The sequence below is a fragment of the Sminthopsis crassicaudata genome, chromosome 1 (genome assembly GCF_048593235.1).
Source record: "Sminthopsis crassicaudata isolate SCR6 chromosome 1, ASM4859323v1, whole genome shotgun sequence".
NCBI lineage: Eukaryota > Metazoa > Chordata > Mammalia > Dasyuromorphia > Dasyuridae > Sminthopsis > Sminthopsis crassicaudata.
Window position 1 is genome coordinate 256,971,094 of NC_133617.1, and position 17,083 is coordinate 256,988,176.

Consider the following 17,083-nt stretch of genomic DNA (forward strand, 5'->3'; position numbering starts at 1 on the left):
AATTCAGAAAAAAAAGAAAATCCAATGAAGAATAACTTTAGATTATTTATGTCTAACATTTTAAATACCAGATTTTTAGAATACTAATTCTAAATATTCTAATAGAAAAAAATTCTCTAAAATATTAATTTGAACTTGCTTACTAATAGGCCACACAAAGTAGAACTTAGAAATTAAATTAAGTCACTGGATCAGCTATTGAAAAATTACAGGAACTGCAATCAGACTAGAAATGCTGAATGCACAGTCATTATTTTATGAAGTTGCCTAAAATGAACTATTTTCACTGAGGAGTCAGTTATTATGTACATGTTTATATCTATAACATAAAGTGTTTTGTTATTTTACTAAAATCAATCAAGAGTGAGCCCTTCTAGCTATTCATTCCTGGAATGCCTAGTTAAAAAAAAAAAAAAAAAAAAAAAAAAAAAAAAAAAAGCTTTTTTGATTTACAGCATTAATTACAGTATGCCTTATAAACTAAGCGTCTGCCTTATACAATGATTTATGTTGCTCACTGGGGGACTTGTTTTCCATTTTTATTTATCATTTTCCTTTGCCATTTTAGAGAGGAGTCTATGTAACTTTGATTGTGATCTTAGAAAAAGTGGATATTAAAGATCTAGCACAAATTTAAATAACACCTGTTGAAAGGTTGATAACGAGTAATATCTTTAAGTATATAGTCCATTTCAACAACCAAATGATAGAAACTCCCTTTTAGCAAACCAGTTGGATGATTTAATGAATTCATTTAAGCAGAATAAAAACCAAACAAACAAACAAACAAACCTCAAACTTATACTAAATAGCCACAGATGGTGATTTCCATAGCAGATCATTTAGCTCAAAGGAAAACACTGGTGCTATAATAAAAAAAATAATAATAACAACAACATATCTAATCTATTATCTTCTTTACAATTCACCCAGTATTTTCAAGTAGGCAGGGCAGGTAGTGTTTTGTCTGCCTTATTTGCTCACCTTGAATTTGTAGGGATAGATTATATAATCCTTATAATATAATGTAATCAAGTATTGTTCTTGACAACAGATAACATAAATCATTTCAGAATTGAATATAATAATAGCGCACATGCCAACTAAACAGAATGACTGTGAGCCAAGTCATTACAAGTTGCCAAAATAAAAGAAGTAGGTGATTGTGAAATAAACAAAGTGATGGAAAAGGGGGTGGGGATGGGGAAAGATAATACATTTCCAATCAAACAAATTACAATAAGTCATAAATAAAGTAATCAATAAAATGGAAATTTATGTAAATCAATAAAACCATTTCAAGAAAGCAGGCCCAAAGCAGTTTGAAAGTTCAAAAAACACTCATGCCATTTTAGTTTATTTGAAAGGCAGCATGACAGTGAAAAGTGTATTGAATTTGTAATCAAAACACGTAAGTATATTATTTCCTCACTTTGGAGACTTGAATAAGACACTAACTTGGCCCCTCTAATCTTCCATTTCCTCATCTATAAAATGAGAATAATAATACTTGGCGTGCCTACCTCACTGGAGTCTCATAGTGAAAAGCATGGAGGAGAAACAGAGTTGCTTGAAGTTACATTACATTTCAATTTGTGGAGACCACGTGACCTACTTGTGATCCTGTAGTAGCCCAGTACTGAAAGAGTTCTTTATTTAAGAATGAAGTTGTAGCACCAAAGTGGTCATCCCATTGCACCTTCCCTTTACAGCTGCAATAAAACCAAGTACTGCACCTAAGGATCACTCTGAATATGTTCCATGAGAAGGATGGGGACTGGGAGGGACCCTGCTAAATAAAATACTATATGAATTTATGAGTTATTATTGTCAACTTTATCTTATTCCACTATTTCTAAAGAATAGTCATTATTTGGAAAGTTTCACATTTTGTGACATTTTAATTATTTTATATCAAAGAAAAAAAAATTTTTGTAACTTTTTTTCCCCTACCACTGTATCACTGGTATAATTGATTTTATTAATATTTTGTTTTTCCCATTTACATGTAATAACAATTTTTAACATTCTTTTTCTTAAATTTTGAGCTCCAAATTCTCTACTTCTTTGCCTTGTCTTTCTCTTTCCTGAGACAGTAAACAATTTGATATAGGTTATACAACTACAATCATGAAAAAAATATTTATGTTTTATCATATAAAAGATAACAGACCAGAAGGAAAAAAACAAAAACAAAAATGGTATAACTGATTAAAAAAATTAAAGCTTGATATCATTAATATATTAATACAGATTTGTTAAGGGGTGCTAAAAGAGTCCTCTGAATTTGTCTTTTTGAGTTGGCATGTTTTCCAAAAACACTGGATGCAGAATATGCAAGAGGCCCCAAATGTGTCAAGGAAGAAGCTTCTCCTGGAGTGACATAATTTGTTGTTATACGCCAAGCTAAAGTCTCCCTTGGGAGGCAAGATAGGCACTAGGCAATCTGTGACAGGTTGTGATAATTCTCAAGCAGCTGAGGTCCACTGCAGATAAGCAGACCCTCCTATGTTCATAATCTAGCAGTTCCCAAGGGAAAAGAATAAGGTTTTTACCATTACTTTGCTCTGTGGGAAGTAGTCTTGTCTTTTTTCCCTACCTTTGATGCACCATTACCCCCTCCCTATCATGGCAACCCCTTGTTTCTGGTATTCCCTTTTGTCCTGCTATTTTAAAAATGTAAAATTTAATAAAGACTTCGAACTCTGTGGATTCCATGTGCATATTCAATTCTCTTGAAATAAACTTGGTTCTCACACAAGTCTCACAACGTTGTGATTGCCTGTTGATCAAAACTGCCAAAACTTATTGCTAAGGGAAAAGTCTCTTTTATAGGAAAGCTATTGAACATTCTTCTGCTTCATTTCTCTCCTCTGAAATAGAGACAATAATACCTGTTGTCTTGCCTACTGTAAGACTCAAATGAGATGATGAATATAAAGCATTATATCCCTCATCTGTAAAACAAGGAGTTTTGATTTGTCCTTTCAACCTTTAGACCAATGTTTCTACATTTTTTACTTTGAGAATGACAGCCAGAACATGTTTTGTGAAGACCTTCTGCTCTACATACCTTGCACAATAAGAGCTGCCATTGATTGAATAGAACCTTGTGGATTACTAGCATGACAGGTGAACTGACCATGGTCCTGCAATGTGATATTCTGAATAAACAATCCTCCAGAAGTGATGATGTATTTGGATTCATCCAAAGCCTCATCTTTTCCCCTGGTCCAAACAATGTGGGGTTGGGGATGACCTGTGGCCATGCATTCTAAAGTAGCACTGGTGCCAATGAGAACCTCTGTGTCCTGAGGTTGGATTACAAAACTGGGCTTGGCTGTGAACAAAAACAAGAAAGAAGATAACCTCAGTAAGCTCATGTTAAGAAGGCATTTTCATGCATTTGTTTGCAAGCAAAACATGCAGTTTTGAACCACTGAAGTCTATAAGATTCAAAACTCACAAACTCATTAGTGCTGATCAGGCCAAACATCTTGAGTACCAAAATAACCAATTGTCAAATAGCAAGCATGATATAAAGAATAATTTTAAAGAAAAGATCTTTAAAATGAATATCTTCAAAATCCCTGGAGGATATTTTTTTTCTTTCTGAGTAGTGTACAACAAGTACTTCAAAGACAATCTGTGATGCTAGCTACATTTTTAGAACACCATCTATTTCAGATGAGATTAATACTTTAGGTAAAGACTGGACTCAATGACTTTTGAGTTTTCTTCCAATTCTGCAATTCTAGAATTCTAAAATCTTACTATTGGAAAAAGCCTACATATGAATTAAGAATTTCCAATATTGGGAATGATTGGCATGGTATCACCAGGAGCTGCAGACTGTACAGAATAATCTCTATCTCTATGATAAAGGTATCTTACATAATCTTCTTCTTCCTTTACTAATTCTGTGGATAAATATAAAATTTCTCCTATAACAAATGATATTTTGTAATCCTATCTATTTTATCTTATGCATTTAATACATTATTCCAAGAAAAGTTTTAACCAGATACTCAAAATCTCCATGATGCAAAAAGGTCAATAATGCTTGCCCTAAAATGATCTTAATTTAAAAAGAAAAGTATTGAAGAAGAATTGAATTATATTTCAATATGTAGTCAAGAACCATCTCTATAAATGACAAATTTTAACCTATTAAGCTACATAATATTACTTTGAGTTATATGGGCACAATTCATTAGGAGCTTATCCATTAGCATAGTTTACATAGTTGCAAATATTTTATTATCTTTGGTCAATCAAGAAGTATTTATTAAACACCTACTATTTTCTAAGCACTATGCTAGATATCAGAGATCTCAATACAAAAATAGAACAATCCTTTCTTCAAGGAGTGGGAACATTTTAATGGGGGAAATAGTACATGGAATACATATAGACTATAAAGCTAATAATTATTCATCAACAAAAGGATGTATGTACATGGTAGTTTTGAGAGGATAGGACTAGCAATGTGAGGGATCATTAAAAAAAAATGCTTCATGGAGAAGATGGTACCTGAGTAAGAACAGAAAGAGAATTCTATCTCGCATATTTTTATTTGAGAGGTTTAAAAAAAAACTTCTAATTAACACTATTAAAATATATAGAAACCAAATGATGATAGTTTGTGGTCAAACAGAAACATTTCTTTTCCACAAAACCATAATGAAACATATGAATCCTAGGAATTGTTCTTAGTTTTCTACAGATTAACTAAAAATAATTAATGCCAAAGTGGCAATAATGTAAGCAGCTAATTTTTCAAGCTTTTAAATCTAATAAAATAAGAACTGACATATATGGAAAACCTTGTAATTGTCTAATCAATAGTATTCTCCAACCAGAAGTTACAAGATATTTTTTTTAAATTAATAAAGGAAATAAAAGAAGACAAATGTCAAGAGGAAAAAAGAAAAATATTAGTTAGTCTGATTTATCAATAAAGAACATTTTAAAATTGTAACTATTAATAGTTGTACCTTTGTAGTCATACATTATAAATTAGTGATAAAGAGTCCAGTTCTATTTTAAATAACAACAGAATCATGTGATATATTTATACTAAAAAGAAGGAAGAAGAAGAAAACAAAACTTTACTTGGAAGACTGGTATATCTGAGAATGGCATTCTGTGTCTTAACTTCCCCAGCAGAATTCTTGGCCATACATTGATATACACCTTGGTCTGACTCTCTTGTGTTCAGGATCATGAGTGTTCCATCTTCTAGTAAATTCAGTCGAGAATTATCTTTCATGTCCAATGAATGGCTGAAAATAAATTTCACTCAAATTTTTATTTAAAAATTTTTTTTTAATTATCCACATGAAAAGCCCGGAAATTCTCAGGTATATTATTATTTTAGTCAATTATTAACTCTGGGTTAATATTTTGATTTACTTAAGAATGTGAAAGTCCAAGACTTAATTTCAGCTTTTCATTACCTGAGGGACACAAATTGCTTTGCTTTCAAAATCGGGTTATTTTTTGTTGTATATTTATAATGAATGCAGCCTGCAAGTCAGCAAAAACTAGAAAGGAAAGCAGTTTCAGCTCTGCATTCCAGAGCAGTATCCATTTAGAAAATGAAGCAACTTCACAACCTTCCCTCACTTAACTAGTTCACCTTCTCTCATTCCAAATTCATCTAAAGGTTTCTGTTGTGTAGAAAGGAATGCTGAGAAGAAGGCAGATGACTTGGGTTTCATGTTACAAATAATTAATCTGGTCTAAAGATGGGAGGATTGTGACAGGAGACTTCAATCATCCAGACACAGATAAGTGAAGAATGACAGGAGCAAGTAAAAGAAGAAAGAATTAGAGCCACGGATACAATCTCAGAGGAGGAATGGTGGCAATCGAAATAGGGCCAATAGGCAGACAGGAGGAAACCAGAAAATGAAATAGTTCCTTCAGGGCTATATTACACAACCACAACAGGACAAAACAATCTAGATGCCCAAGATGGCATTCTTCAAAATGAATACTGCATATAGTTAGCTTTAGAGAATTCACCATTCATAGTTGCCTTTGGGTATACCTATTTGCCTCTGATGGATTGTAAAGCCACAGAAATTATTACAAATCACAAAAGGGAACTGATTTAATGAACTAATATATGGCATCTCATGTCTTCCCTGTAGTTTGTCCAAGTTTCTACTCTCTTCTCATAGACCCCCACAAAGTTATTTCAAACCTGTTCTCTAACCACTAATTATATCCTTGAGATCAACTCTTACCACAGGATACATAGCTGAGAGTTGAACTAGCAATTCTGGTACTTAAGGCAAACAACTCTGAATATGCTCTAAGGCAAGAAGAATGAAAGATAAATTCAAAATTTTTAAAAAAACATATTTAGTTGACCTTGGTACAGAAAGAGTTGTAGAGTGGAAAGAACCTAGAGCCTTTCCTATGGAAGGGATAAAGAAAAATCCAAGAATACCCCAGAGGATATAATTTGAAGGTAAAGGAAGGGTATGATTAGACCAAGGAGCAGCTGATCATGGTAAAATATGGGAGAAAAGGAGGAGAAAGTAAATCTTGATAGCTTACCATTTTATCTAATTATTCTTGTTAATTAGATGCTCAACTCTTTCTACTTGCTGAAAAAGTAAAAATACTTTCAATGCCCATTACATTTCTACCCACAAAGGCATGTCATCCTAATTACTACTCTGCTTAGCCTCATATTGACTGAAAAAATTGAGGTCACATAGGTAAATTCCTCATTTCTCTTCTACCAATTCTTGTATTTTTGTTTACATAGTTGAAAAGATCATCTTATTCCTCATTAAAGCTACTTCCTCTCCTCATACTCAATCCTACTTTCTGCTGGTTCCCTCAGAACATTGTTTTTTCAATTATGTCTTCTTTCATGCATCTCTAGCTCAACCTTTCCAAACCTTTATTAACATTTCCATTTACTAACATTTCCAAACATTACTAAAGAAATAATTGTCAAATTGAAATCTTCTGACCAGATGTCAAGGGTCTGGAATCACATATTTCTAACTGAGCCTCATAGAACCTCTTTTCATAGATGGCCTATTAGCATCCCAGATTCAGCAAGTTTAAACCCTGCTCCATCCCTACTCCTCCTCACATGCAAATCCAGTCTTTCTCCTAACTTCACTATTTTGGCAGTGTTCAATATGGCAGTTTGTTTTACTCATCTATAAGACATTTATGTATTATTAGTCAGTTACCATTTATTAAATGCTTACCAAATATATGCCAGACAATGTGCTAAGCACTGGAAATTCAGAAACTCTAGAGGAATTTATAGTTTAATGTGTATAATAATTACAAATATGTGTTTTTATTTGTATTAGAGTGTAAATACATGAGGATTAAGACTTTTTCTTATTTAAATTGTATCTCTCCCAGGGCATAATCTTCTGTGTACAGAAAGTGCTTAATAGTTATCAGTTAAATAGAATCTGCTGGATTGTCTGTCTCATAAAATTGAAACAATCAATTAATGGCATATATCTGTTGTCATTTATATTGCCTTCCAGAAAACAGAAGAAACAGTAAGGAGAAGTCTTAATTTTAATAATGAGGACAAACTAGCAAGTGACATGATAAACAATCTAGAAGAAAAATGGCTCTGTGGTTTTAGAGTTTATGAAAGGCCCTAGTCAAATATAGCAAGTATCATAAACTTTTTTTCAGGAGAAAAAATAGGTATAAATTCCTTAACATGGGATTTTATCATGGAGGAAACTTCCAGTGATCTTAAAGGCTCTTGAGAACAAAGCTCTATGACAGAAGAAGCTAGACAAGGAGGAAAACAGAAAGGCAATCAATATTGTCGTATACGTGGTGCAATGGACAGAGCTAAATACTTGGAATCTAAAAACTCTGATTTCAAATGCAGCATCAAACATATACTAGCTGAATGATTCTGGAAAATCCATTAAAAGTTTCTTGGCCTCTGTTTCCTTATCTGTAAAATGAAATGAAATATAAATGTAAATGAAAGTAATAATTTCACCTACTATACATGGTTATTGTGAGCATCAAATGAAATAATATGTATTAAGTATTTTGCAAATGTTAAAATACTATATGAAACTGTGATGGTTTTTCTTGTTACTCTCAAAAGAACTCAATTTTTTTTAAAAGAAATTTAATTGGCCTTAATACATAAGGATTTGTAAGGGGAAAGAATCTAAAGCTCTTCCTTATGTAATGCAATAAACATAAATACAAAAATATCTAAAAAGGATAATTTAGGGGAAGAGAGAAGGAAACATTATCAGAAAAATAAAACCCTAGAATTCACTCAAATATTTTCTTTAAAAGTCAATGACAACAAAATATCAGGAGGCAAGAAGAAAAATGAAAAGGCTCATTGCTTGAAATAGTTTGGAAAATATTAGTGGATGACAGATAGAAAGGAAGGCTGTCCATTTTGCTTGTTTTCTCAAATATGGAGAATAATTTTTAAACTGAAAGGGCTATAATAGATAGAACAAGAGAAAATAAATGTAAGAGAAACAAGAATAAGAAATTACATACTGATTAAATCTACAAGTAAGAAAAATTAGAAGTACCAATGTAATTGTTAGCTGACATCTAAGATATAAAAATGTCTAAATTCTGGGAACAAGATGAAGTTTAACAGAATATCTTGAACCTAAAATTTAGGACAAGGAGATTTTAAGGATAAGGTTTTATGCTTCTTAATCCTGGAGTTCTTAGCGAACTAGTAGCTAAAATTGTTAGCTCAAAGTTATTTAACATTGTAGCATAGATGTAGAAAACATTAATGTGATCTTTTGCTGAATTAAGAGTGAAGTATAGATTCTATAAGAGAGATCATGTCACTGAATGCTACTATGGTCATAGCACATAGAGTGAATGATATTCTTCTCTGAGTATCACAGTTTAGGAGTGATAGGAGAAGCTTGAGCATCTTTCTCCCCTTCTGAAAAGACTAGAGACAAAAATATGAGTTGAACTTCTCTCTAACTCTTACAGAAAATTATTTGAATCATTACCTTTCCTGCTAGTGTTGATTCAATGACCCATTAAATTATATTCTACCAAAAATGTTTTCTATTTCTACTGAAGACACTACTCCAATTACTCAGACTTGCAATCTTGAACTCATCCCATATCCCTTCTCCTATGTTGCCTCCATAACCAATCAGTTCCCAGTTCCTGATGACTTTACTCTTACACATGTCTCAAATTTTTTCTTTCTGCATTCATGGTCATGATTCTAGTTTGGGTTTTTATAATTCTTTCCTGAATATCTCCCAATTGATCTCTCCACTTCCCATATCTAACCTCTATTTCCATCTCCATTTCTTATCCCTAATCCATTTTACAAACAACTGGCAAAGTATCCTTCTTAACATCAATCCAGGGTCATATCAACCCCCCTCTATCAAAAGTTTTCACTATCTATTAGCTTGACATTTCTCTCTAGCTTGATTTAAGTCTATCCTCTCCTCTCCCTAGTTGATAACATAGCTCCTATTTTCCTACCTAGACTTATTTCATATTATTCTCACTTGCAAATTCTATACTCCAGCCATACTGGAAAACTATCAGTTCCTAAAACTTCATATCTTGCAGTTCACCCCTCTATGCCTATGTCATTCCTGCCTTATGCCTACCTCTCAGAATTTCAGTCTTCCTTCAAGACTCAGCTCTGGCATCATCTGAGAAACCTTACCTGATCTTCATTCTTCTCCCAGTTTTTGGTGTTTTCTCCTTTCCTAATTTTCCTAACACTATCCCTTTTTTGTATATATGTTTCATTTTTCAGTGGGAGGTTAGTTCACTGCAACCCCCTCATAGGAAATCTAGAGACAGAGTAAACTACTTGCCAGATAAACCTGTCCAAGAAAAAAAAAAAAAAAAAAAAAAGGCAAGCCTGAAATTGCCAGTCCTTGTCATCTAATGGACTAGCTTCCTGTCTCCCTGCCACTGCCAAGGAATGAGTAGAGAAACATAAGATAATTTGGAGTTTATTGCATTAAATTCTTTCCTCACACACATATCTTGTACTACCTAAAAGTTTCCTTGGGTTCATCCTGGGATGGTGCGTCTAAAGGTCAATTTAACCCCATCTATCTAAACATAGAGCAATTTGTGATATATTACAGAAAATTATAGAGACAATAAGTGCTTCACTGTGAATATAGGTCTACACATTAGTCTAAAATATTATAATATTAAATATAAATAATATAAACCAGGTATTCTGACATTATGTGACCCAATCTCAAAGTTTTGCTTAAGCCTGAAACCTATGAAAGAATAGCATTTTTTACCCAATTAAATTAAGATCAAAATGAATTATTCCATTCAATATTTTCTCTTTCTAAGAATTAAACAAAAGTATTTTCATCATTTCCCTAATCATATATATTTATCATTCTTTTCTCAAAATATGTCCTGCTTTAAAAAACACTATGACTAGCTTAAGCCTTCAAGGTAAAAACAGAGCTAAAGACCATGCCTATCAACAAGTTCCTCAGATATTTTTCTATTATACCACATTTATTTCTCATGGTCAAAGATGTAATTAAAGAGCTTCAGGCCACTGACATCTGAAATCTGATTACTGTACATACATAAGAATTTTTATATGACATTTACTTGTTATGAAGCCAAATGATCTTGGGTTTGGGGTTTCCTTCTGCTCGGCAAGTAAAATAGACAGTGTTCCCTGAAGTGACATCCACATCTTGGGGCTCAAAGGTAATTCGAGGTATCTCTGTAATAAAAGAAATAATTTGACTTAGGAGAAGTCTTAAAAGATTAGTATTTCACCATATGTTACAGAGGCTGTTGAAAAGGAGCTGGAGGAAAAATTCAGAGTTCTTTTGGCAAGTGAGGCTTATGTGAAAGCAGAAGTTTATATAAGGTTTCATCAGCTAACAAGAAATTCACAAAACATCACCCAATCCTTTATCACCATTTTGCATACTTAAAGACACCTCAATTGTATTTTCTGTTTGGTAGTTAGAAACATTTTTGCTTGCAATTCACCCCATGAAAAATATCTGCAGTACCGCATTTTAAGTCAAGCTTTCTGAGTGCTCTAATTTCTAAAAGTTCAAAGCAACTGTATTTATGGGAAGATTTAGGTTTTATGGGTCAATTTTTCAAACCAACTAGCTAGATTAAACTTGCATTTTTACATGCACGATTCCTGGACAATTAACTTTATAACCACCAAGTTTATGCATTTTACTTGAGGTTTCATAGGCTAATCCTTAAATCTAGATGAACAAAAATGCATACCAATGCAAGCTAATGTTCCCTTTCCATAGACTAAAATTTGAACGCTAGAAGCATGGAAGCATTTTAAATTTAATTGTAATAAAGCATGTTTAAGATTCTTCCAAAAAGTCCTATATTGTACTTAATTAAATTTGGAAGAAGCCATTTTTCACATAGGTATTTTATTTTTTACAACAAAACTCATATTTTCTCTTTATTCTTTACAGTGTCCCAAATTCAAGTTACATCTAGTGTTTCCCTGGCATTTCACTTGGCTATATTTGGCAAGGATGTATAAAAAATCTTTAGTAATCATGAGTTGATTATTTTGTTTAGAAAAAAGGGAGAGAAGTAGTCAGTCAATTAGGATTTATGTAGCTCCTATTATTTGTCAGGCACCATGCTAAGCACTAGAGATACAAAGAAAGGCAAAAAGAGAAAAGAAAAAGAAAACCTGTTTAAAAAAAACCATTCCTTGCTCTCAAAAACTTCACAGTCTAATAGGGGAAACAACATCCAACAAGCAACAATGTACAAAAGGGTATATAAAGGGCAAATTTGAAATAATTTTAGAGGAAGGGCACAAAAATTAAGAAGGTAGGGGGAAAAAAGGAGGGAAAGAGTTCCAAAATGGGAAACAAGACAGTGAAAACACTAAAAGTTGGGATATAGAGACATGAAAGGAACAGCAAAAAGGCTATTGTGAGTCAATCAAACATGGGAATAGGTGGAAGTGTAAAGTGTAAAGTCATGGCACCGTATGTAAAGGCCAGCTTATGGGAGACTTTAAAGGCCAAAAAGGGGATTTAATTTTGATCTTGCAGGCAATAGGAAGCCATTGGAGTTTATTGAGTGTGGGTAGTGGTTGTTGTAATCAGACATTTGTTTTATAAAGAACAGTCTGACAACTGAGAGGTGCAGAAAAACACAAGAGAGAACAACAAGCTGGTAATAAATAAGTGATGAGTTCCTAAACCAGAGTGGAATCAGAATCAGTGAAAAAGAGGGAGCATATGAGAGAAATGCTATGAAGATAGAAATAACAAATGTAGGCACATCAAATAACTATAAATCTAGCACTAAGTAGACTTTCTATCCCAACTCTTCATTTTAGAACTGAGAAAACTGATGACCAGGGAAATAAAGTGAGATGTCTAAGGTAACAAAGGCAGTAAGCAACAGAAGTAGCATTTGAATTCAGGTCCTCCTACTCTTCATCTTGTGTTCTTCTACTATCCCAAGGGACAAACCTTATCTATGAGGACTCTAACATAAGTACTATGTATTTTATCTGAGCAGCTAGATGGAGCAATGGATAGGAATACAGGCTGGATTCATCTTGCTGAAATCAAATCTGGTATCAAATACTTATGACGTGGCTCTGTGCAAATCACTTAATCTTGTTTGCCTTAGTTTACTCATCTATAAAATAAGCCAGAAAAGAGCCAGTATCTTTCAGTATATGGAAACCATGAATTTTCCTATAATAGATTTGTAACTATAAATGACCTTAGACATTTCATCCAATCGCCTCATTTTACAGATAAAGAAACTGAGACTCAGAAAAGTTAAATCATTTTCCCAAGGTCACATAGAAAGAGGCAAAGCCAGCACATGAATTCAATGAAGCCAAATCCAAAACCACCACTTTTTCCAGTTTGCCACATTTAAAAGAAATACACAGAATAAGGGGTGGGGGGAGAAGAGGTTGACTCTGAACTCAGGCATGCTATAAACGTCATATATATGAGAGAAGAACCTTTGCTCTTAAGCAAAAAAAAAAAAAAAAAAAAAAATGTGCTGAGACTCCTGGAATTGGATCTCAGCTCACTAAATACTGGAAGCTGGGGAGCATTTTATGAGTGAGAATTATGGTCATCTGGGTTTTCTCCTGTGCTGAGGAGGAGAGTGAACAGAAGGGAAGGGTGAGTAGGGATAGAGGTAGGAGGCAAGAGGATCCTAGAAAGCTTGAATGAGTTTTATTATAAGAAGATACCCCCCAATCCATCTTTTCTGAAGATGATAGATGCAAAAATGTTACCCATGGAACATATTTTCAAACTTTTTCAATTTATTGATCAATTGGCCTGATATTGTTTTCCTCTCTTAAAAAAAACTTCTTATTTATTATACAAGATGAAGGAATCTCTGGGAAGGGAAGAAGGAGGAATGTTTGATGCCATGATGACGTAAAGATATAAAAGATATCAATAAAAATTTATTTTTTAAAAGAAAAAAAAAGAAACACACAGGGCATTCCTATGAAGTTCAAAACACTTTTAAAGTATAAATATGCTTTCACTTTGTGTTCCTTTTAATATGTTTTCATGTTTAGGTTTATATTACATTTAGAGTTAAAAAAAACAAAAAAGAACAAATGTCCATAATAGGAAATGAATCCCTATACTCCTTAAACTACTATCATAAGGTTAATCAGTTGTACCTTCAATGGCTTGACTCAAGTTGTCAAAAGAGGAATATTATGGTTCACTTATCTTAAATAGAGCAAGTGAAAATTTAAGAAAGTAACTACTAAAAAATCAACTGCATTTCTATTTACTAATTAGTAAAGAAAAATGTTTTATTTAATATTAATTTAAAAGTAATCTTCATAAAAATAGAATTTTAAGTTTAAATACAATTAATGAATTTGCTAAATGTTCTTATTTGAATTACTATTTGGTCACAAGTAGCAACATCGTTATGCTCCAATACTTTGAAGAATTGGAAATTCTCCAGGATAGCTACTCCCTCCATCAAGTTAGAGTATAATCTCTCTTTGATTTAGTTAATGGTCTTTAAAAGTTGCAGAGTTGCTATGACCAAAAAAAAAAAAAATGCACTATCTCATGGCCAAATTGATAATTCTCACCTTTGTTTGGTCCTCAAATATCAGACATATTGCCCAAACCTGGAACCAAATGTCAAACCTTTTAATTTTGATAAAATACGCAAAAATTTGCTCACTTCAGGCATACCTGGCCTTCAAGATCCTAAAGTTGCTTTCTACACCACTATTAGCTATAGAGTAGTAATTTAATAAAAGACTTTTCTAGAGTACACATAATTTGACTTTCTATTGTGTGTCTGGTTTCTTTGATTGACCTATGATTAGTCACAGATCCAATAGGTAATAGTCATTGTAAGTTCTAAAGGAATATGACAATATATAAATCATATATGACAAAAAAATAAGATCAACCATGTAGAATTAGACATTCTTCTGTTGTAAACTGTTTCTTTCCCCAAAAAACTCTCTCTTTTTATTCATGGCAAAATCTTAACTTTTTCCTAATAAATATGGTCAAAACTATCGTTTTACAATGTCAATGTCCTGAGCATTTTAAGATTTTTCCATCATTACATCAATATTTTATACCATATAATTACTTTAATTTCAGCATTCATATTGACTATGAATTTCCAGACTTTAAACCTAGTGAAATGATAATAGACAATAGCCTATAATGCTATAAAATTTTAGGATTCATATGTTTTTAGGCTGTCAAGACTTAAAACATAAATTCCATAACTATCATTATATCAATATAAAATCATAATTTGTCTCAAAATTTTATACTTCATAATTTAAAATGAACATTAAAATCATTATTTATTCTAATTGACAATGAAGTACTGTGAATAGCACAGTAAATTGGGGGTTGGAAGACCTCAGGTCTGAACCCACCTTTCCTGTCTTGGCTAAATCATATTAATTTTCTGTGATGTGATTTTTCTTATCTGTAAAATGACGCTGTTGGAAGAGATGTTGCAAAACCTTTTTTTTTTTCTGCTCAAAAAAAAATTCTATGATCTTAAAGATTTCCTTTAAAGGAAATAAAGTATATGATAACAAAAAACTATAGTTACTCTTAAAAAAAAAACAAAACAGCCTAATAGTATTTCAACAACATATTTCTGTAAGCAGTTATTCAAGGTTACATTTATTAATAGGTATATTAAAGAAAGAGGGTACATGAAAGCTATAAGACAGCATAAAAAGGACTCACCACAGTTGAATTCATCATCTATTAAGGAAGCAACTGATCTCCCTTGAAGGGTTCTAGGATATTCACAGGTTGCAGCGGCCAGAATTTGGCCATTCTGAGCATAGCCTTTTAAAAGCTGTCCCAGCCATGTTAGATCACAGTCACACACCAGAGCATTAGAATCCAGGCGCCTACATATTGAGACAAAACCAGATCATTGAATTTTTAAAATTAATATATCTTAATATCATTGAGCTTATGTGTCTCATTTTACTCCATGGACAAAGAAATGCAATTAAATAATACTTTGTAGGCATCTGGAATATCTTGTGGCAGGAATAGTTAGTAAAACCTCAATTCAAATGATGCCTGAGATGTTAACTAGCTACATGACCCTAAGCAAGTTATTTAATCTCTACTTGCCTGCCTTACTATTGTGTCTATAAAAATGTCCACAGTAGATCTGATGCTCACATAAGATGACCTCATAAAAAGGATCATATAAAATACTTGGCAAAGATTTAAAAACCCAATATAAATAAATATACACACATATTCATAATGATATATATATAGATAATGTTTATATAAATACAAACTTTTTGGGTGAATTTCTATAAATACATTGGAGAAGGAAATGGCAAACTACTATGGTATTTTTGACAAGAAAACCCCAAATGGGGTCACAAATAGTCAAACATGACTGAAAAACTCCAACAACATATAAAAGCATGTATATGTATGTATATGCATGTATGTATTTTTTTATCATTACTTTTACTATTCATCATTTACAAAACTCCTCATAAAAATTTCATAATTAAAATACTGTAAGCCTGGGAGCAAAACAGATTCCCATTCTGTTTCCTATTATTTGATATAATTCTGAAAAAGCTATCAGTAGAAACAAGACAAAAGGAAGGAATTAAAAGACTAATAATAGGAAAAGAAGAGCTAAAATTATTCCTGTTATTGATAATATAATGGCTATTTGGAAATCAGAAAAGGTACTGAGACAATTACTAGGTTCTACAAAGTTGCAGAATACAAAATAAATCCTCCAAAATCAACATTTTTATATAATAATAATAAAAACATAATAAGCAATAATAGAAAGAGCATTCCATTCCAAATAACTACAAAAATGCATAAAATATTTGGAAATCAACCTTCCAATGTACACAAAAGATTTCTATATATTCAATTACAAAGTAATCCTTAAAGAAATACAAAACAAACTAGATGCTGAAAAAATGGTTAACACTCATAGATACTATGACAATATAATAAAAATTACAATACTATCCAAATTAATTTACACTTTTAATGCTATCCCAATCAAATTACCAAGGGGATATTTTTCAAAACTTGATAAATTAATAATAAAATTCATTTGGAAAAACACAAGATCTAAAATATCAAGAAAAAGATAAAAAGAAATAAGGATGAAGGATAATAACATTTCTAGACATCAAACAATATTACATAATAGCAGTTATCAAAACTATGTATATTTGTTAAATTACAGAGAGATCAACGGAACAGATTAGAAAAGAAATATTCAGAAACAATTGAGCTCAATAACCTAGTGCTTGATGAAGTATGAAACATGTTAACTAAGGGAAAACTCTATTTGATTTTTTCTAAAAAGAAAAAAAAAACTGCTGGAAAAACTAGAAAGCAGACAGATTAGAAATAAGGCTCAAACCAACATCTTCTACTACCTATCGCAATAGTCAAACATGATCTTAATATTAAAGAAGATGCTATAAAAAATCAGCAGAGAAACAGACTGCATACCTCTCCCAGGTATGTATAAGGAATTTATTCTT

General features: G+C 32.2%; 1 protein-coding gene across 4 annotated transcripts in view; it reads right to left on the reverse strand.

Annotated features, from left to right (window-relative positions):
• The window catches only part of PXDNL (peroxidasin like), a 512,873-nt gene that overhangs the window by 141,075 nt on the left and 354,715 nt on the right, over positions 1-17,083 (reverse strand). For all 4 annotated transcript variants that reach the window (XR_012484142.1, XM_074278161.1, XM_074278143.1 and 1 more), the window contains 4 exons: positions 15,273-15,442; positions 10,636-10,753; positions 5,116-5,285; positions 3,074-3,340 (listed from right to left, as the gene is read on the reverse strand). Coding sequence is in view for 3 of the 4 variants with exons in the window: in XM_074278161.1 (XP_074134262.1) it covers positions 3,074-3,340; positions 5,116-5,285; positions 10,636-10,753; positions 15,273-15,442 (725 nt within the window). In the remaining variant the exon portion in view is untranslated. The remainder of the gene's footprint in view (positions 1-3,073; positions 3,341-5,115; positions 5,286-10,635; positions 10,754-15,272; positions 15,443-17,083) is intronic.